This window comes from Xiphophorus couchianus, chromosome 5, assembly GCF_001444195.1.
Source record: "Xiphophorus couchianus chromosome 5, X_couchianus-1.0, whole genome shotgun sequence".
NCBI classification, from domain to species: Eukaryota; Metazoa; Chordata; class Actinopteri; order Cyprinodontiformes; family Poeciliidae; genus Xiphophorus; species Xiphophorus couchianus.
This window is the reverse complement of record NC_040232.1, coordinates 36,925,315-36,945,997: the sequence shown is the minus strand read 5'-3', so window position 1 is coordinate 36,945,997 and position 20,683 is coordinate 36,925,315. Positions and strand designations below refer to the sequence as shown.

The 20,683-nt window shown below is 40.0% G+C and overlaps 1 protein-coding gene and 1 long non-coding RNA gene across 8 annotated transcripts in view; one reads left to right on the top strand and one right to left on the bottom strand.

Annotated features, from left to right (window-relative positions):
- lrba (LPS-responsive vesicle trafficking, beach and anchor containing) overlaps nucleotides 1–20,683 on the top strand; it is a 243,144-nt gene that overhangs the window by 162,891 nt on the left and 59,570 nt on the right. For all 7 annotated transcript variants that reach the window (XM_028018763.1, XM_028018766.1, XM_028018765.1 and 4 more), the window contains 5 exons: nucleotides 8,046–8,163; nucleotides 8,309–8,411; nucleotides 10,553–10,668; nucleotides 10,772–10,884; nucleotides 20,329–20,469. In XM_028018763.1, the coding sequence (XP_027874564.1) occupies nucleotides 8,046–8,163; nucleotides 8,309–8,411; nucleotides 10,553–10,668; nucleotides 10,772–10,884; nucleotides 20,329–20,469 (591 nt within the window). The remainder of the gene's footprint in view (nucleotides 1–8,045; nucleotides 8,164–8,308; nucleotides 8,412–10,552; nucleotides 10,669–10,771; nucleotides 10,885–20,328; nucleotides 20,470–20,683) is intronic.
- On the bottom strand, nucleotides 232–9,677 carry LOC114145285 (uncharacterized). The gene is made up of 3 exons (XR_003595654.1): nucleotides 9,072–9,677; nucleotides 7,801–7,805; nucleotides 232–243 (listed from the first exon to the last, which is right to left on the bottom strand). It is a non-coding gene; the product is annotated as an uncharacterized LOC114145285 (long non-coding RNA).

Sequence of the window (20,683 nt, the reverse complement as noted above, 5' to 3'; positions counted from 1 at the left end):
TGTTTATTTTACTTTACTTCACTCACACTTGAGCGCAGCTACTTAGTCAGGTTTATTTACCTCTTTGTAGTTTGACCTTGTAGTTTGTTTTACTTCTCTCAAGGCGCCGTTGCTTGACGCGTGCAGTGATTTATTTGCCTACTTTTTCTACTGCGTCCTGTCAGGCAGCGCGGCACTCCCAATTGTTATCCGAGTTACAGGAGAAGCCCGACATGTTTACTTTCAGAAGTGGAGCATTACAGTCTAAACTTATATATAAGATGAAAAGAGGGAGGGAAGGGGAGTGACAGGAAAGGAGATAAGAATAGAGGAGATAAAGAAGGATGAGAATACAAGGGAACAGCCCATCTGCTTCTACACCTGCAGAAAGGGAGAAAAAAAACCACAGCAAAAAATATATGCTCAACTTTCTAAAATAATGGTCTATTATTATTTTAGGAAGGTGACAATATGCGAATATAACAATGACTGATGGGTGCACTGCACTTATTAATAAAGTATGCAATGAAGTGTGCATCTGTAAACACCTGAATCCACACACTGTGTGAGCAGACCTGTGTATAAAACACTTCTCCACAAGAATGTTCAGTAGTGGGTGTGACAAGCTGCACATCTGCCCCAGAACCCAAGACAGGGACAAACCCTCAACCCACCCAACATCTCGACTGGGACCATCAGTCACCACTCCTAGCATATTGACTGAGATTCTTAGATTGGACACAATCTGTACTTCAAAAGTAACATAAAAAGGCAGTTTGCAGATACACACAGGAACAAAGATCTTCATTTCTGGAGCGATGTCCTCTGGTCCAATGAAACTACAGTGGAACTGTTTGGATGTATTGGCCATTTTTACATCTGAAGGAAGAATGTGGACGATTGTACCATGGGAGTGGCAGCATCATGCTGTGTGGTTGTTTTTCTGCAGGAGGAACTGGTGCACTTCACAAAACGGATGGCATCAAAGAACATTATGTAGAAATATTGAAGCAACATCTAAAGGCATCAGCAAGGAAGTAAAATCTTGGGCTGATTGGTCTTCCAAATGGACAATAAGCTAACGATTACAACAAAGTGGTTACAAAGTGGCTTCAGGATTATAAAGCTGATGTTTAGCTGTGTCCATCACAAACCCTGAAATCAGTCTTATGGAGAAGTTGTAGGAAGCTCTGAAAAGGTGTGAGTGAGTGAGGCGGCCAACGAAATAGACTCAGTTCTGCTAGTTCTGTCAGGAGGAGCGGACCAGAACGCCAACAAACTATTGAGAGAAGCTTGAGGAAGGAAACCCAAAAGGACTAATGCAAATCATACAGATTAAAAGACAGATATCCCTTTTACTGACCAAATGTATGTAAACGTCTGAACTCGAGGAAAAATTCCAAAAGATTTTCTTGGGAAGTTTTCTGGCATTTAGCAAATAGAGATAATTTTGCTAATTCTGATTAAACTAAGGCAATAAAAGTTTTGTCTAATGTAACTAAATATCAAGTTTCAAATGCACATGCTTGTATGTATGTTTATACTTTTTGTATGTCTAACTCTGCTAGCCAGCTCTAGGATAGGTTTTTCTCATTTTCATGGAGAAGATGACCAAACGCATCATGTTTTTATGTTTTTTTTGGGGGGGAGGGGTTTCAATAGACTCCAGCTCAGACAGCAAAGCCTGACAATGACTCTGGAAGCAGAGGGACAAAGTCATGTGCTTTCCTTTCCCAGTGAAACACTTTGTGCTCTTTAGTATTGTTTTTCCATTTGTCTAATTCACGCCTCAAACGGCCTTCCCCTTTGTATGTGTAACGAGCTTTGACTAAAACATGTGCCGCCAATTTTCCCCAAGTCTTTAAAATCAAAATGTGTCACTGAACCTCTCTACCTCTTTGTTCATCTTTCTTCTCCCTGTTTTTTTTTCTTTTCTAACTATCTCTCAATCTCAAAAGCAAAATCTGTCTTAATTGGCTCCAGAGGGCTTGAGGAGACTTTATGTCAGTGGTGATGAGAGTCCTGATTGGTCCAGAGGCTCAGGCACCCAGCAGATCCTTGTTAGTGTGCGGTGTCCTTTTGCCTGCTCATTAGTCCGATGAACTCGTTTACTGATGGGGGGTGACAGGGCCTGTTTGCCAGTGTAGAACAGAGGGGAGAGGAAGATGAGCACAGAAGAGACGAGAGTCGGTTTAGTGCCGTTAAATCTGAGCCTTCTCCCTCATGTGCTTGTTAAGTGTTATTGTTGCAGATCCATTACTCTGTGATCAGTCTAGCAAGAAACTACACGAGTATGGCAATCCATACCAGGTGTATACTACTGCCTGCATTAGTTTATGCATATTTAATTTGATCCTCCCCGCTAAATGTATTGTATTTCATTGTATGTTCAGGTGCCTCAAAATTCATTTAAATATTTGAAAACTAGGTTGCTTTCATGGAAGCCTCTAGCTCGTCTCCATTGCTGAGGTTGGCCTCTTCTCCCATCTTCCTCTTTGCAACACTCTGCTAATTCTCTGAGGTTTTGCTGGGATGAGTTCCTCTAGAATCATGAATGCAGTATTTGGATCTTAAAGGGCCAGTATTATGTAAAATGTTCAGCTTTACATTTTGTTATAAAGTTATCCCCGCATCAAAAACATACCTGGAGTGTTGCCTTGATTCTTTCATACACGTTTGAGAAATCCTTTAATCTCCCGTGGCAAACATTCAGATATGCAAAACGACTCCACTCAGCTCCTTCAGACTAGCCAGCACCAATTAGCAAACACCTGGTGGAACTGAACATCTGCTAATTCTCTCTGAAACACTGGGAAAAACATTGTTAAAGTTTTAACAGAGAAGCAATGTCGTAATGACTTCCTGAAGGCGGGGTTTCAGACAGAGAAGGAGTTTAAAGAGACAGAGGCCCAATTTCAAGGTGCTAAATTAGGAAGTAAATTCTTTTGATGTATACAGCATTTTAATAATTGAAGTTAACAATTAATTGTGCTATAAAATGGGAATTTATGCCTGGAAAATACATAATACCGCCTCTTTAAAAATTCTTGAACATCAGCTTTAAGACAGAAACATAAAATTTAACAAATATTTATGTCACTAAAGAATCCATAAAATAAATTTCCTTTAATGACCAGTAGAGAGAAACGTTTTTTAATCGTTTAATTTATAAACATCCAGCTTTAGATCTGAAATGTGAATGGAAGGGGAGACTGTACCACTCGTTGTGTGTGTATGTTTTTGTGCATCAGGGTGTTCTGTACACCGATAGGCTGAAGTTTTTTTCATGAATTCTATCAAGTTCTTTTCATTTTGCTTGTCTCACGTCTGTTCTGATGTTGATGGATCACCTCTCTTCCTCCCGCTCATTAATTTCATCACCTTATCTCCCACACCACTTCATTTGACCAAAAGGTAATAATAAATCCCTCATCCATTATCCTTAAACCGAGGCAGCCATGCGGAAATACTTAATAACAGGCAACAAATTGAACTTCAGTCCCTTCTTTTTTCTTCCGAGGATGCACAGCACATTAAACACAGCCTACAAATATGCATATGCCATTCATCAAATTCCATTTATGAGGGATTTTCCAGCACTACTTCTCCCTTCTTTTTTTTCATAGTGTGTCAAATAAGCATCACTGGTATCTGGCACAGGCTTCTCTTCTCTCTGACCAAATATTCTTATCAGGCTAAAACCATGCACACACTCTGGGCTTCACGGCCGCGGCGGCAGATGAGAGGCTCATTTGTCTTGCACCGTGTTCCTGATGGTCTCACCGTCGGTCACCGTGCTCTGCGATTCGGTTTCAAATCATTTGAATTTGTGTTGCCGTGGCTTTCCACCATTTCTAAAGAAGCCTGGTTCAGAAATTAAGAGTTGTTTTTTTGTTTTTGAAAAGGAAGGAGAGCTGGAGAGGCACAGTCCCCGAGATTCAGTGGTGACAGTGGTTTTTTTAGTGTGTGTGCGTGTGTGTGGTTCCACATGGCAGCCACAGTCACCCGGCCCCTCTTCATACGTCCTTCTTCATTTCTGCGGTCTTTTGGTCGTCTGACAGAGACAAACGACGGTGCTTCAGAAATGAGCAGCGGCCTGCCGCACAAACAGGTTGAGAGGAGGAGGGAGAGCCCGGCAGCCGCGGCTCCATCCTTTGTTTCCTGTTTGGCTGTGTTCTCTGGCGTGGCGCTTTAAATTGATCTTGTGGATGTGCGAGAGCTGAATCCATGGATACTGTTCCACTCGAGATAAAACATCAATACGCTCTGGTTTCAAGCTGCTGGGCAATTTAACATTTTATGCCTTGAACGTTTTGTACTTCTTTTGTCTACTTCATGCAGAGATAGATATAGAGAGAATAGAATAAACTGTTAATTCACAAGGGGAAATTGCTTTGTTGTTTACAAGCTACTCTCATATAGAGTGTTAAATATTAATAAATACAAATATTACCATACGGGATATAAATATAAAATATAACATGAATATACTGTATATGGAAATGATAGTCATATTAAATACTGTATATTTAAATAGTTAATACATCAAGTGTGACTTTAAAGAAATTTGACTTTGTAATTTAACATCTTGAAATTGGGCCTTTGTCTCTTTAAGAACCTACTTCTCTTTCTGAAACTCTGCCTTCAGGAAGTCATCACAACATGGCTCCTCTATTAACCCTTTAACAACTCTACCAGCGATTCACTGAGAAGTAACTCCTATAATGAAGTGTTTGTTAATTGGTGCTGGCTAGTCTGAAGGAGCTGACTGGGGGAGTTTGGGCAGGGTTGCTCTGTGAAGCGGAGGCTTTGAACCTGCAGAAGGAGGAGCTGCGGCTTGAAGGCGGAGCTAGTTTCACCCAGGCGTTTCGTACAGCTTAATGGTTGCCGTGGGAGATGAAGGGATTTCTCAATCATGCATGAAATAATCCAGGCAACACTCCAGGTATGCTTATGAGGAGGGGATAATATTATAACATGATGTAAAGCTCAAAGTGGATTTTACATCACACTGCCCCTTTAATGTCACACAGTAAAAACAAAAGTTCTTTTCTTTTACATCATTTCTGGTCTCCACTGTTCACATATTTTTTTTAAAGCTCACCTATATGTATGTAAATGCAAATGTGATGTTGCAGCATTGCTGTTGTTCTGATTTCAACGGGCCCATGTCCCGCGCGGCATCATCCCAGTGGAAGGTGGAGCAGCCATAACTCCAACTCGGACAATAACCCCCACACCACCGTAATTTGTCCAGACGTGGTCGGAGCAGTGGAAGCATTACGGGACGGATAGTTTGTCAGCGCTTGTCGCCCTCCGTGCTTTTTCATCTGCAATGGAAAGGGACAATGATCTGACGAACATAGTGCTATTTACAGCGCTGCGGTAGATTCATGGTCCTGGAGAGAAATATGACATCTGGAAGCCTCCACTCCTGTCATATCTCTGCGAGGAATCGGGGACGGGAGCTTCATCAGTTCCACGTCGGCCGTCTGCCTGACACCCAGAGTGAGATCTTAGTGAATTCTGGGAATGGAATACGTCAGCTGCTCTGGTGGAGGTGAAAGGTCATACTCCTTTCACTCAGTAAAGACTGACATTTTATTTTCAGAAAAACAAAAATTGAGAGAGAGCTTTAAAAAAAGATCCAATTAGATCTAAGAATCCGTGTTCAGACCTACAGTAATACTGCACAAAGGGGCAACATTTGCTGCCTGTTATGTTACATGTATGTTTATTATAAATGATTAATTGTGCGATTGAACAGCAATGCTGCTAAAACTGACCTCCTTGTTCTCTGCAGCGTTTTTCTCCTATTTCGTAAATACAAACCACATTCTTCTGCTGGCTCTTATTCACATCTGTGCTAATATATCTGGATATTTATTCCTCTTATGAGGATCATGTTTTGTTCTGAACAAAATGTCCTTGTCTGCATTTCAAAAGCTGAACAAAATAGAATATCACTATTCCTCCTAGTATCTCTAAAAGTATTGAAGTGTTTATAACCCGTTTGCTTTTCTGGGCAAAACCTTGTTTGATACTTTTTTGTTGTTTTTCCAATACAAATCTTTCACTTTCCATTACTTTTATTACTATAAAAGACTGCAAAAAAATACTTTTTTCACAGAATTGACCTTCAGCTTAGAATTTAGATTTTTTTAAAAATCAGGATTTCTAATCTGACTTCAGAATTTTGACTTTTTTTCCGGAATTCCTAATTTAATCTCAGATTTTTGACTTCAGTCTCCGAATTCTGTCTTATGATCTCGGAATTTTGATTTTTTTTTTAATGAGAATTTTTAATTTCATTTCAGAATTTTGACTTCAATCTCAGAAATCTGACTTATGATCTCAGAATTTACTTCTTTTTTTTTTTTCCGCCCCTAGAATTCTGACTTATAATTTCAGGAAAAAAAGTCAGAATTCTAAGACTAAAGTCAGAATTAATTGTGAATTAAGAGCTACAGAGAAGTACAGTAAGTCTGAAAAGTACAGACTGGCTGTACTTTATCATATTTTGGTGCTACAGAACTCTTTTCCTGGCCAGTCTTCCTCTTACTGGTCCCGGCATATGAAGACGGGTCGCCGGTGGCAGCAGCACCACCCAATTCCTCCGCGCTACTAATCCGTATTTAATTGAGCTCCAGAGACTCTGAAGCCAGCCTGTGATGCAGGCGGCTCTTGCTCCTCTGAGAGACGCTGTCCTCGGTTAAAGGGTCTCAGCTGGTCCCCTCTGCTGTCCCCTTGGCTTAATGAGCTCTTTAACGCAGCTCTGGGTCCTGGTTGGCAGCTCATATTTAAATATTTCTGAATAATAACCTTCGTCTAAACCTTTCTCTGACTGCCCTGGTGGTCTCCTTTTTATAGAGTCCGAGCACATCCCTGCATGCAGCCTTGTCAGGGGATGTGTTTCCAAGTGAAACAAAAAGCCTGGCTAACAAAGAAGTGCTAAGTAGGTTAGCAGCAAACCTAAACGCTGCATTAACTGGAGCAGGGCGGAGCTGAAGCTTTGGGTCTGTCAGGTTCGGCAACACGCGTCAGAACAAGTCCGTCTGACAGCAGGCTCCAACCCAACTAACTCATCCAAACGTATGGGGCACAGGAACAGGATGATGGAAGTTTTGATCTAGCTTCTAGTTCAAATATCTTACTAAAAGGGAAATACAGTAACTTACAGGTGACTTTTCAGGAGGAAATAGGAGCTTGTTTAAAGTTAATTCCTTATTATTGATGAAAACGTTCTTGTTCTTGATAGATTATTTCACTTACAAGACATTTTTCCCATGTTATAAGTGAAATAATCTGCCTATTCCAATACCTTTTCATCAATATTAAGGAATTATTGATATTTGCACTAGAAAGTAGACAAAAACGACTTGAGAAGATTTAGTTTTTGCAGTGCAGATGTTCACCACACTGCAAAAACACATAATCTTACAGAGTATTTTGGTCTAGCTTCTAATGCAAATATTTTAGCACACTTGAAATAAGACTAGATAAATTAGCTTGTTTTAAGTAAATCATTTCTTAATTTTGATGAAAAAGTTTGAGTTCCAGTGGCTGATTATTTCACTTATAACAAGACACGTTTCTCTTGTCCGAAGTGAAATAATCTGCCTATTCCAGCACTTTTTCATCAATATTAAAGTATCGACTCTAAAGCTCCTACATCTTGCTGAAAAGTTTTCAAGTGTGCTAAGATATTTCTACTAGAAACTAGAGCAAAAACATAAAAAGATTTAGTGTTTTTGTAGTGCAGATGTTCACCATGAAACCTTTGAACTTTGTCACTCCTATCACAACAGAACTAAATTGAACGCTTCCTCGACTGCTTCTTTCTGACTGGCGCCCATTCTTCTGCTAAAAGGATCGCTTTTTCATTCAGGCTGATCAATATCAGACATTCGTCATGCTGCGCCTGTTGCCGTGCCATCAACGTTACGATCTAAATGACAAACCGAGTGTTGGGTCTCATTTCTGGAACTAATGAATGAAACTCTTGGTACAAACGCAGCAATCTTACCAGCCTTTTCCCTCCTTTTTTTCCCCCCCTGTTTTCCCAGATATTGTCCTACACTGAAGGTCTTCATGGAAAATGGCTGTTCACAGAGATCCGGGCCGTGTTTTCCAGACGCTACCTTCTGCAGAACACAGCTCTAGAAGTGTTCATGGCAAACAGAAGTACGACAGAGCAGAACATTCACCACAATTTTAAATCAGCACACTGTACATTTAACAGCTGTTAATGGTTTTTAAGCTGGTTGATAATTTGCTGATTTATTGTGTTAAGTTCTCTGCATTCTTATCTTCCTGTCTTTCTGTGCAGCGGCCATCATGTTCAACTTCCCAGATGCAGCCACGGTAAAGAAGGTGGTCCACAGCCTTCCTCGTGTCGGATTGGGCACAAACTTCGGTCTTCCTCAGATCAGGTCGGACCTTCTCTGCAGCTTTGTGTTTTGGAATTTAAATCCGATGAATCTTCATCCAAACACATTTTTCTTCTTGCACACAGATCCTCGTTGGATACAAACTTTAGCAGAACACTTTTGGTCAAGTTAAGGAGCAAAACGAAAACGCCAGCACTCATTCTCAGTGTTTGCATCATAGCTTTAGGCCATGTTGCTTCTCTAACCAGATGGGTCTGGAGGCAAATTTAGGATTTCCAGATCTGGATAAGCAAGAAGAAGAAAAATGTATAAAAAAAAGTGGTTATTTTTCCAGGCTGCATTAGCCATCCATTCAGTTACCCAGTTAGAATCTTAGCTTCTGCATGTAAAGCTGTGTCACTGCAGGAGGAAGCTGTCATAAGACTTTGTAGCAATACAGTCCTTTTTAAAATGCAAATATCTTAATACACTTGACATAAGGCAACTTTTTTGAGCTTTACATCATATTATAATGTAATTTTCTCACAAAAAGAATATCAAGAGTGTTGATTTGATTATTTCACACGTTTGAAAAATTCTTTAATCTCCCTTGGCAACCATTCAGATGTGCAAAATACCTGGGTGGATCTAGCTCCGCCTTTTTGGACAAAGCTCCTCCTCTGAGCTGCAGTTTCCAAGCTACCTCCCCCATGACTTCCACACTCGGCTCCTTCAGACTAGCCAGCTGCAATTAGTAAACATCTGGTAGAATTGCACATCTGCGGAGCTCATTATACGGGCTACTTGTCGTGGAGATCCTGGTAAAAACATTGTTAAAGGTTTAATAGAGGAGCCGTGTTGGAGCCATATTGTAATGACTACCTGAAGGCGGGGTTTCAGAAAGAGCACGAGTTTTTAAAGAGACAGAAGCCCAATTTCAAGGCATTAAATTACGAAATATAATTTCTTTTAAGACATATTGGAAACAATAACATTTTCATAACAACTGAAGGTAGCAGTTACTTGATCTTGCTTTAAAATGTCACTGTGCCTGGACAATGCATTATGCCGCCCCATTAATATTGATGAAAAAGTGGCAGATTCTTTTCTCCTATAATATGGGAATCTTATTAGTGAAATAATCTGCCAGTGGAAATATTACTTCTTTTTAAAATCAGTATTAAGTAATTACTTACTTAAAACTAGTTCGTATTTCTTGATGAAATGTTAGTTTTGCCTTATTTCAAGTGTACCAAGATATTTGCACTAGAAACTCGACCAGAAAAATGTGGTTAGATTTTGAATTTTTGCAGTGTAGAAACAGGAAGTTTATTACTGTGCTTTGTTTGCAAAGTCAAAAACATAATTTCATGATGGAATGTGATAACGTTATTAAGAATAAAATCTCATTTTGTTGTTGAAATGTAAGCCTTTTTTTAAAATGACATTTATAGTGAAAATCGTCTATCAGAAAATGATCCCGTAACAAGCCAGCTGGTATTGAAGGCGTGTGTGTTTGTGTGTGTAACAAGCACAAGATTAAGTTGTGAGATTTGACTTGTTTCTATCAGTCATTAATCACAGCAGCTTACAGGCTGCATAGCGTCTGCCGCTGTAAAGCGTGGCCGTAACCAAGCACATTTTCTCTCTCACTGTGCCACAGCATGTATTAATGCAGCTGTTGGAAGTTCGTCCTGTTTGTCTTTGAAACACTGCTGGTGTCATGATCTTTGTTTGTTTTTTTCTTCTCCACACAAATCCTTTTCAAGATTAATCTTTAGATCATCAAAAGTAGAAATATATTTGAAAAATTCTCATGACATTCTGATTGGTTCACCAGTGTTTGTACTTTAATTGTGAATGGAAAGGGTAAAATGATCATTTAAATTTAGTGTATTTAAATTTAGAAATAATTTTTTCCTCAGAGGTTTAATGGCTGTAATCACACGCGCTGACATTGATTAATTCCATCATTTTCTTTTGTTTTAATTGGATTTGGGTCATTCGTTTTTTTCCCCCCCTGCAGCATCTATCATGCTGCGGGCCACGCGTGTGCACATTCAACCTACATGTACACTTCATTTTTCTTCTTAATTAGCATGACTGTAAATGTGTAGGGTGTTTTTTTTTTTTTGTTGTGCTTCATTCTAATTGTTGTTTCTACTCCAACCTGTTCATTTAAGTCCTTCTGATTTTTCTTCCAGACGTATTTCTCTGGCCACACCCAGGCAGCTCTTCAAGACGTCCAACATGACGCAGCGCTGGCAACGTCGCGAGATATCCAACTTCGAGTACCTGATGTTTCTCAACACCATCGCCGGTGAGCACACACTCCTCTGCTGTGTGCTCACAGGCCGAACATGTAAACACTGTTTGAGCCGTGATTTGATGGTTCATGCTTCCTTCCTCCTTTACGTATGCAGGTCGCACCTATAACGACCTGAACCAGTACCCGGTTTTTCCCTGGATCATCACCAACTATGAGTCACCAGAACTGGACCTGACTCTGCCTAGCAACTACAGAGACCTGTCTAAGGTAACGCGCCTCAGGCTCATCCTTTCATCGAGCTGCGTTAAACCTTTGTGTATAAATTTCGTGAAGTACGTCATGTTCATCTTTTTGCTGTCATTGGTCCATGGTCCTCTCCAGTATACTGCAGAGTTAAATTCTTTCTTTTTATAGTTTCAGCTGTTTACTTTGAGTTCCTCTGGAATCATGCATGCAGTCTTTGGATTTCAAAGGGCCAGAATTATGTCAAATTTTTAGCTTTACATTTCCCTCATCAAAAACATATCTGGAGTGTTGCCTCGATTCTTTCATGCATGTTTGAGAAATCCTTTAATCTCCCATGGCAACCATTCAGATGTGCAAAATGACTCCACTCAGCTCCTTCTGACTAGTCAGCAACAATTAGCAAACACCTAGTGGAACTGCGCACCTGTTGAGCTCATTATAGGAACTACTTCTCAGTGTAACGTTTGTAAAAAACATTGTTAAAGGGTTAATGGAGGAGCCATGTTGTGACTTCTTGAAGACGGAGTTTCAGAAAGAGCAGAAGCTTCTTAAAGAGACAGAGGCCCGGTTTTAAGGCATTAAATTACGAATTCGAGTTTCTTTTAAGTCATATTTTATATATACTGCATTTTTATAACAACTGAAGGCAACATATTTACTTTACTGAGCTACAAAATGGCACTATGTGGCTCTAAAATACATAGTACTTTCCCTTTAACAGAGTTCAGGGTTGTTACTGATTCTGGAAAAATTATGGAAAAAGTGTGGATTTTAACATGGATGTTCTTCAGGTCTGGATAACCATTGAAAAGTATTTAATGTGCTCTCTTAATGACATATCAGGTCTGATATGAAAAATATCAGACCTTGAGAGAGAATCAGAATGTTTGGAGAAGCATCTTACAGAATCCAATGAGATTTTGGTGTTTATCTGCTCCACTTTTGAAAAAAGTGACACATGCACCTAGAAAGAAACGTGAGAAAGAGAAAAATAATTATAATCCGCATATTTGTGTTGGCTGCTGCATTGCTGATTATATCCTGTTAAAAGATTCTAGACTTTGAGTCTAGTAAGCCAAACGTCGTCTTATTTATGCGTTGACCTTCCACAAAACACCAGGAAGTGAAGTAGTACTCCTAGGTAGCTTCAGGCATCCAGTAAATGTGTTTAAAAGCATCAGATCTGCCCAGAGATGCTGCCTGCCTCATAAACACAGACTCCTGTGGCTAAAACTGCTTAAATGATTCTCCTCCATGAACTAAATATATTTCTTGCATGAACTAAATATTTAGCTTTTACACACTTACACCCACAGACAGGCAGAAAGTCCGAAAATAAGATGCGGCTTGCCAATTAACAACATTTATATTTTTATGTTTTGCTATTTTAGGCTCACGTGTACAACGGCATATTAGGGCCATTGTAGATAAATAAAAAAGGAGAACATTTCCGACAAAAAAGCGTAAAAATTTTGAGAAAAATCTCTGACATTCACTTAAAAAAATCTTGGACATTTCTGAGTTTGAAAAGTTGAAAATTTCCATGAAAAAACCTCCAAAGAAATGTTTGCGATTAATCAGAGAAATTTTCTGAGTTTGTTCTAGAAAAAAATGTTTAAAATTTCCACAAGTTGAAGATCTTCGACTTCTGAGTTTTCTGGAACTTTTGCAATCCTTAAACTGTTTATATTTTCAATGCTTAGAATAAGACATTTCTGTGGGGGGGTTTCTGGAAAATTTCTGAGATTAATGCAAATTTGGTGAGATATGAAAAATATCTCACCATATAACTAAAATCTAAACTAAATTAAATAAAAATAATGACACCCTTTCGCGAATCAGAGAAACACGGCAAGCCTTAAGCTGTTTATACAAAGACCAGATGGAGAATTTCAACAAGAAGAGCACCTGTTGCCTGTTGTGTCTGTGGGGCTCAGCACCGCCCCCTATCAGTGAGGCACGGTACTTTGATCATCACACTGTGTATTTCCACTGCACATTTATAACCGATCAGACAAAAAATTTCACACACATCATTAAATATGTTAGCCTGTGGAATGTCAGCATAAGTAGAACATGTCATTTTACGCAGATAAAGGCGATATGAAGAGAAACTACAATTCCTGCTTCATTCAGTAGGTGGGACACGGCGCCACCAGAGGTGACGCATGGTACTGTACTGCATTTCAACAGGCAATGCATAAATTCAGCGATTTTGTTTCTAAAAATGTTTATATCACCATTAAAAAAACAAATTAAAGAAATGTCAAGTGGCCAAACTGATTTTCTCTTAATTGCTGGCATCTGTTTCACTTCTCATGTACCAGCTGTAAGGATTACAGATGAGGCACTGCCTCCTCCCTTTATGCTGTTTTTTTTGTTGTTGTTGCTTTAAAAAAAAAAAATCTCTATTTGTAGGACTTCTTCTCTTTTTATGTGCTTTGTTGTTGTCCCCCGGGAGGCAGAAATATGGCATCAGGCGCACAAGCAGACATTTGCTCGATTGCCTGCTTTCTCCTGAGCTCATTCCGGCTTCCTGCTCCTCCGCTGTAGATTTTAGACAACTCAGCCTCTGAAGTCGGTGAAGCCTCGCAGCCCGGGGGAGTTCGCTTAAAGGAGGAGAAACAGTGAGACGTTTGGTCCGAAAGAACACATACAAAAAAAAAAAGAGAGGAGGAGAGCATGTTACAGAAGAACATCATCATTTGCAGCTCTGCCACTCCTTTCTTCTTCAGCAGCAGAGGGACGGAGGGAGCGGGGCCAGTCAGTTTTATTCATGTTGTGTGTGATATCAGTGTATGACTACTGGACCATGTCAGACTGCCGTGTCTGGTAAACGGCAAACACAGCTAGCTACACTCTCTCATTCATCCCCCCGCCATGCAAGAGCTGCACCAACAATCCCTTGCAACTTTTTAGAGATGATTTTAGTTTTGCGTCCGTATCTGCGCACCGTTCACTCCCACCGCGTTTGCTTTTCTCTGAAGCTTTGTTTCCGTTTTATTGCCATTCCTCCTCCCCCTGCATGTGTTTTACCCTCCTCCTCCTATAGAGTGTCACGTCGGCGGTCGTCTCTTGAAGAAACAGGTCATCTGTGAATCCTCCGGTGACATTGAGAAGCCAAATTGCCATGTGTATGCGCGTCGTGTGGGTGTGTGGGCGTGTGTGTGCGCCATACACTCGTCGTTGCCAGAGGCCACACAGAATTTATGTCCCTGGCTACCAGAGCTGTTTCGACCCCGGGGACTTTCTTATCATAAACTTTAGCCTCAACCCAACATCAAACACCAACCCCAGAGATAACGTCGTAGCCGGGGTAAACACTCACCGCCGCTTGTTGCCGCATTTTGCTACAGCTCTCTCCATTGTACATCACAAACCTCCTAACCCAATTCTTTTTTTCTGATTTATTTTTTGATAGGAATGTTACAGGTCAATCTTTATCTCCTCGTGTTGCTTTATTTTTATATCTACGGTTCTTTGCACAAGTATTTATTCCCCTTAAGTGTTTTCCTATTTTGTCACATCGCAGTGAAACACTCTTATTGGGAGTAAAGTCTGTGACTTTGTGTCACAGACCAACACAAGTCATGATTAATTGTGAAGTAAAATGTAAGTAAGATGTTTTACAAACGAAAATCTGTTATGTAATGACATGTATTTGTATCCAGCCCATTTTACTTCTGTATGAAATATAGGGCAACAGTTGGCCTTCTGCAGAAGAGGATTGGCACCACTGAAAAAAAAAATTCTGACTTTAAACTCAGAATTTTAATGTCAGAATTCTGAAAAATAGTCGTCCATGCGACAGTGTGCGCAATCCATAAAGACCCTTCAAGTCGAGGACAATACATTTTTAAAGAAATTAAATAATCTAATTTCAACAAAGGTAATAACTTTATAGACTCATATCGTAGATCAGGGGTCGGCAGACCAAAATGTTGAAAGAGCCATATTGGACCAAAAAAACAAATCTGTCTGGAGCCGCAAAAAATTAAAAGCCTTTTATAAGGCTTATAATAAAGGCAAAACAGGCTTTAAGTGTTTACAGTAGCCTATTAAAAAAATGACTAAGTGTATACATAATTAACGTTAATGATTAAATGTTTATTTTCCCAGCAGTGCGTCCTGGACAAAATGACGCGCCACGTGACTCTGTTGTACGATGGTGCTTTAAGTTTACCTTCCATTACAATATTAATGTATTGTGTTTTGTTGCATTGATAAAATTTAAAAAATCAGATTTTTGATGTCATTTATATTATGAAGATCGACAGGGAAAGGGTAATTTTTTTCCTTTTGGAACTCAGAAAATCTGTTCCTAAATGCATTTTGCATAACGACGGTCGCTCTTTGTAAATAATGTTAAGTGTGTGATCGAAAAAACAACAACAAAACAAACGGAGAGCAATAAAATGCAACCTGCAGTTCTAAAAAAAAGCAGTAGCCTTTTTAAAAGTTAAAGTATATAAAATGAAATTAATACAGTTTAAGTTTGATTTCTGTGCAAATGCCAAGCAAGTCAGTGCAATGGTAAAACATAGCAGCTTTGACGCAAATCTTTGTTGACAGAAATGTTGAAATTTAATATTTATTCTAAACATTTTTATTCTCAAAATCTCTCCTTTGTGTAACTTGTTTCAAATTTTCCTCTTTTGTGTTTCGTGTTCCCCTGACTTCATCTGGACCTGCGCTCCACTAGCGCACGCTACGTAGTTTTTTGTCCGACATTAAACAGCCATAACACCCCCACACTGAAATATTCGCTCCTTCTCGTCAACATTGTGATTCTCTAAGTCTTCTGGCTTTTCGTCCTTCAGGACTCCTTTCACTTTTTTATTTTTTTCTGACTTTACAGAGGCTAACATTAGTTTGTTCCTGCGTCAAGCTAACTTTGCCTGGCTGTAGTCCAGCCACATGATTGGTCCACATCTGAGCAACTTGCGTTATCATTGGCATTTTTTCTATATATTGAAGGTCTATATCGACCGTTTCTCATATATATTTCGAGGAAAACACATTTTGGGATTTTTAATAGCTATCGTATCACCAAGCTCTAGTTGACGTGTTCTTGATTATGAATTCTATAACCTAAAACACTCTCACATCTTAAAAGGTAAAATCATCTAGTTGTTTTGCAGCTTTTAACAAAGCCCAGCAAACAATTAAAAGCACACCTTATCTATTATGTAGTCTGCATGTACACACAGATAGCTCTATGGAAGACTTATTGAGCGTTCTCGGTGCCTTTGTGCTATAATCTGCTCCTCATAGCCAGATCAGCTAATAGTGTATTGATCGTGCACATACGTGCTCTGTGTGCTTGTCCCGCTGGGCCTCCTCACCATTTTCACTCTTTAGATGGGACATTATACATAAACACTTACTTCAAACGGTTCATGTGATTTATGACTCAAAGTCTTGAGTGATGCTCCAATCATTGGCGAGCCATTATAGTTCTACGGGGCTGACTCCATCGTTTTATAAGCACGGTACCACTGGGTAATGGTCCTTTAATCTCCCCCAGGAAGCTGCTGATTGTTCTGTAAATGAGTGGTTTTCTTTTGAGATAAATACAATTTAGCTCCCCGTGTGAATTTCACTGATGGGCTCCTTATTGACATGTTTAAAAGAATTGTATTTTGGCAGCCTTTAAAAGTTGGTGGAATGGCAAATTTGAAAAGGGCTTGTTTTCTTTGACTCTGTTTGGTTCTGATTAGAGATGCGCTAATCCAAGTTTGGCAATCAATTTCCAATCGGTTTTGTGAGTTTAATCTGACTATCCTTATTTGTTTTGTTCTGATTTCTCTTTAAAGCTTCTACAAGTATGTGACTTTTACAAAAATTTACTTTTTCCAATTTGGTTAAAACTGTCATCATGTCGTGACAGTACGGTATGAGACAGATAATCTGTGCTCCTCCACTTCCTCCCTGAGCTGCTATTGTGGTCTGAAGAAATGCACAGTTCCTGACCAAAAACAACCAATCATAGCCAGGAGGAGGGTCTTAATCCTGTCAATCAATTTTTTTGTATGTGCTGCTAAATGTGGCAACGAATGAGAAATAATTTGCCATTCCAAGAAAACTGTTTATCTGCTGTCATTTGTGGCCATGCTAACTAGCATTAGCATTCATGGCAGGCTATGTTGTGGTGAACCAGCTGTAGCGTAGCAGAGAGGAAGGGTGATCGAGTGAGAAGCGCGCACGCAAGGATGATTGACAACGCTAAAATCCTCCTCCCTGCAATCAGAAATTGGGCTTTTTGTCTCTTTAAGAAATTTCTGCTCTGTCTGATGCTCAGAAAGTCATCACAACATGGCTCCTCTATTAACGTGAGGCGTTTAATTGAAAAGTCATTGGTATGATGAGCTCAGTAGATGTGCTGTTCCAGCTAATTGCTGGGTGCATTTTGCACAGCTGCATGGTTGCCACGGGAGATTTAATGATTTCCCAGAAATGCCTGAAAGAATCGAAGCAACACTGCACATGTTTTGGATGAAGGAATAATATTCTAACATGATGTAAAACTAAAAAAGTTGATTTTCCCCAATAGTGCCCCTTTAAATGGCTTCATTGTACGTCCTCTAGTTTCAGTTTTAATCACCTCACTGATGCTGGAAAAGAAAACTTTTCTTTTTTTTTTTGTTAAATCTAAATGTCATGTGACTCTGGCCACCAGCTGAATTCTAGTCCTGAGGTAGACATCAGCTACAGTTTTCTTTTTTAATGCTTGTCCATGTGATTTTTGCACAGGCTGTTTGTTTGAACAGCTATTGTCGGGACAGCTTGAATTTCCCGGCGCTATATCAGGTTTTAAACAAGAACCTGATCATGAATGATGCATGGATCCTAAATGCTGAATACTTTCGTGCAGGTCCCCGCCGCTCCACCTTGTTTATTTGCTCTTTGGTTTCCGTTTCCTGCGAGTTATTCCTCCTCCTCCTCCTTCCCCTCCCCATTTTCCTCGTCTTCTTTGACGGAGAACTGATTAAAACTAATCCAGCATTAATTTTCTGACGCTTACCCCCTTCAAAGCGCCGGGTTTGTTTCCGTTCCGCGGCTCGCTCTTTGGTCTAATTAAAACTACAAGATTGGGTCATTTGTCTGCGCGCTCATCAGAGCGCCGCAGCGTTGCCACAACATATTAGGCCAATCTGCGGTGCAGCAAGCGGTGATGTACGGCGCCGTCAAAGCTGCTACGTTGGAGCTACTGTAAGCTGAGAGCGCCAGCCCCACAGTAATTTACAGCAGTAAACAATGTCGGGATGGAGTGGACCGATGGCCCCCACATGCACTCACACACAATTCTCCCTCTCTCTCTCTTCCCCCCTCTTGTCACTGTGGCACTTTCAGTCTTTCTTTTTTTTTATTTTATATGCCTCCTCTCCCTTTTCTTTTTTTAATGAGCTGACTGTTATTAGGGCTATAAATCAGACCAATGGGTGTGATGTATAATTCACAGTGTGTACTCAACCACCCCAGCGGCCCTGAGGAAGCTGCGCAGTGCATCACTGTCAACGCGGAGCTGCGCGGTGCAGTGTGCGTTTTGACGCTCACTCAGGAGTACTGTTTACAAAATAACAAACCAGAAGCACAGATAGAAAAAGAAGAAACATCCTCCGCGGTGTGCAAAAATCTATCCCAGTGCGCATATATATGTACATTTGTGTGTGTGTGTGCGGAAACACGCGGCCCATTACGCCCACACATAAAACAGTAACAATAGCACAGATCGATAACACAGAGATGGCCTGGATGAATCTTGCTGTGATATGAAGGAGATCCAATTGATCCACAGCCTGCAAGGACCCTCATCCTCAAAAAGCCATCACTCCATTACCATTGATCTTTTCTCTCTCTCTCTCTCCCTCTGTGTGTGTGTGTGTGTGTTTGGAAGAGGTGATGGGTGGCTCGGGGGCTTAGAGAATGAGGCATGTCCAGCAGAGCACTAATAAAAATTGAACCAGCCTGAAAGTGATTTCTATAAATGAGTATTTAAACAATAGCCAAGCGAATGACTATTGGCTTTTCTTTTTTTCGAGATCGATGGGAAGTTATTGCAATTTAAACATTATTTTCTTCACTGCGAGCAGAGCAGCAGTGTGCTGGATGAGGATTAATAAAATCAGAACTTAAAGGCAGCCCCAGGTTTTTGCCGTATTCCTCCTAGGCGCTCTTTCATTGGATCACATTAGTTTTCTCTGACAGACTACAGCTGCAGGGGCTCCATTTCACAGCCTCTGAAAAGCACTCTGAGGGGGGAAGGATTGATCCTCGTCTAAAGGAAACATCATCTAATATTCATTTCAAATTGCACGTCGGTTGCCCGCTCCGTTTCCCGTGCAACTGCAGCCGTTGTGCTGCAGGGAGTGGCCCCTGTTTATTCACAGTAAAAGTCGGAGCCTGCTTCGCTTTTATCCTCACATTCAGATTCGTCGCACAGCAAAAGCACAAAATCTTACCAAAGTATTTTTGCTCTGGTTTCTAGTGCAGGTATCTTGGTACATTTGAAATTAGACAAAACTAATTTACAAGTAATTTTTCAGCAAGACTTAGGAGCTTGTTGTAAGTCAATATTTCCTTAAAATTGAAACTCAGACATTTCTTTCATGTTATGAGTGAAATAATCTGCCAGTGGTACTAGAGATGCACTGATCCGAGACTGAGAAAAAAAAAAGTAAATTCTAGGTCGGGTATCGTAACATTGCGCCTGATCCATAAGGCCAGATCTATTCAGTCTATTTCTATGCTTTATAACGTCATGCTTTATTATTTATTTTACGTTTTGTTTAGAATTCTTTATTAGACTTTCTGAACCATTTAAAGAAGGTTTGTTGCTGTTTATTATAAGTTTGAGCAGCGTAGTTAACCTATTGTCCTTGTTAGTTTCAGTTTCTTTATTGTTTATTTTGGCTGGTTTCCTCCTAATTGCACAGACTGAACAAATTAAAGTTTTGTTGTTTTTCCATGTTTGACCAACCTGGTGAAGCTATTGGTTTAAGTATGCTGTGCCGGTGCAGAGTTATCAAATACATTAGTAATTCAGCACATTTATGTCTGTGTTTAAAAAGAAAAGGAAACGTTTAAAGTCAGTTCAGCGCTGCCTTCCTGGATCGGATCGGATCGGTATCGGCCAGGTTTTTACTGGCAGATAAACTTCATATATTGGTATCGGTATTGGAAGATAAAAACTTGAATTGGTCCATCTCTAAATGAAACTGGCACTTTTTCATCAGTATTAAAAAATTATCGACTTAAAACAAGTTTCTATATCTTCCTGAAAAGTCACTTATTAGTTAATTAAGTCTTATTTCAAGCGCAGCAAGATATTTGCACTAGAAGCTAGAATAAAATTACTTGGTAAGATTTTATATTTTTGCAGCGCATGCAAAGCCATTGTAGGTGAAATTCTGATCGAAGATTGTATTTGTTTTTAAATGCATGTCTGTTGTTGTTTCCTTACAGCCCATTGGAGCGCTGAACCCCAAGAGGGCGGCGTTCTTTTCAGACAGATACGAGTCCTGGGAGGACGACCAGGTGCCCAAGTTCCACTACGGGACCCACTACTCCACCTCCAGCTTCACCCTGATGTGGCTGCTTCGCATTGTGAGTGAAGCATCTTTTACAGTTTCTTGCAAAACTATTCGTACCCTTTTAACTTTTTCACATTTCGCTAATTTACGACCCCGTTCTTGAAAGTGTTAACTAGATTCTGTGTGATGGGCCAACACCAATTTGATTCTATCTGTAAAGTAGAAGGAAGTTTCACTGCAAAAACACAGTACTGGCAGATAACTTCACTAATAAAGATATTTTCCCA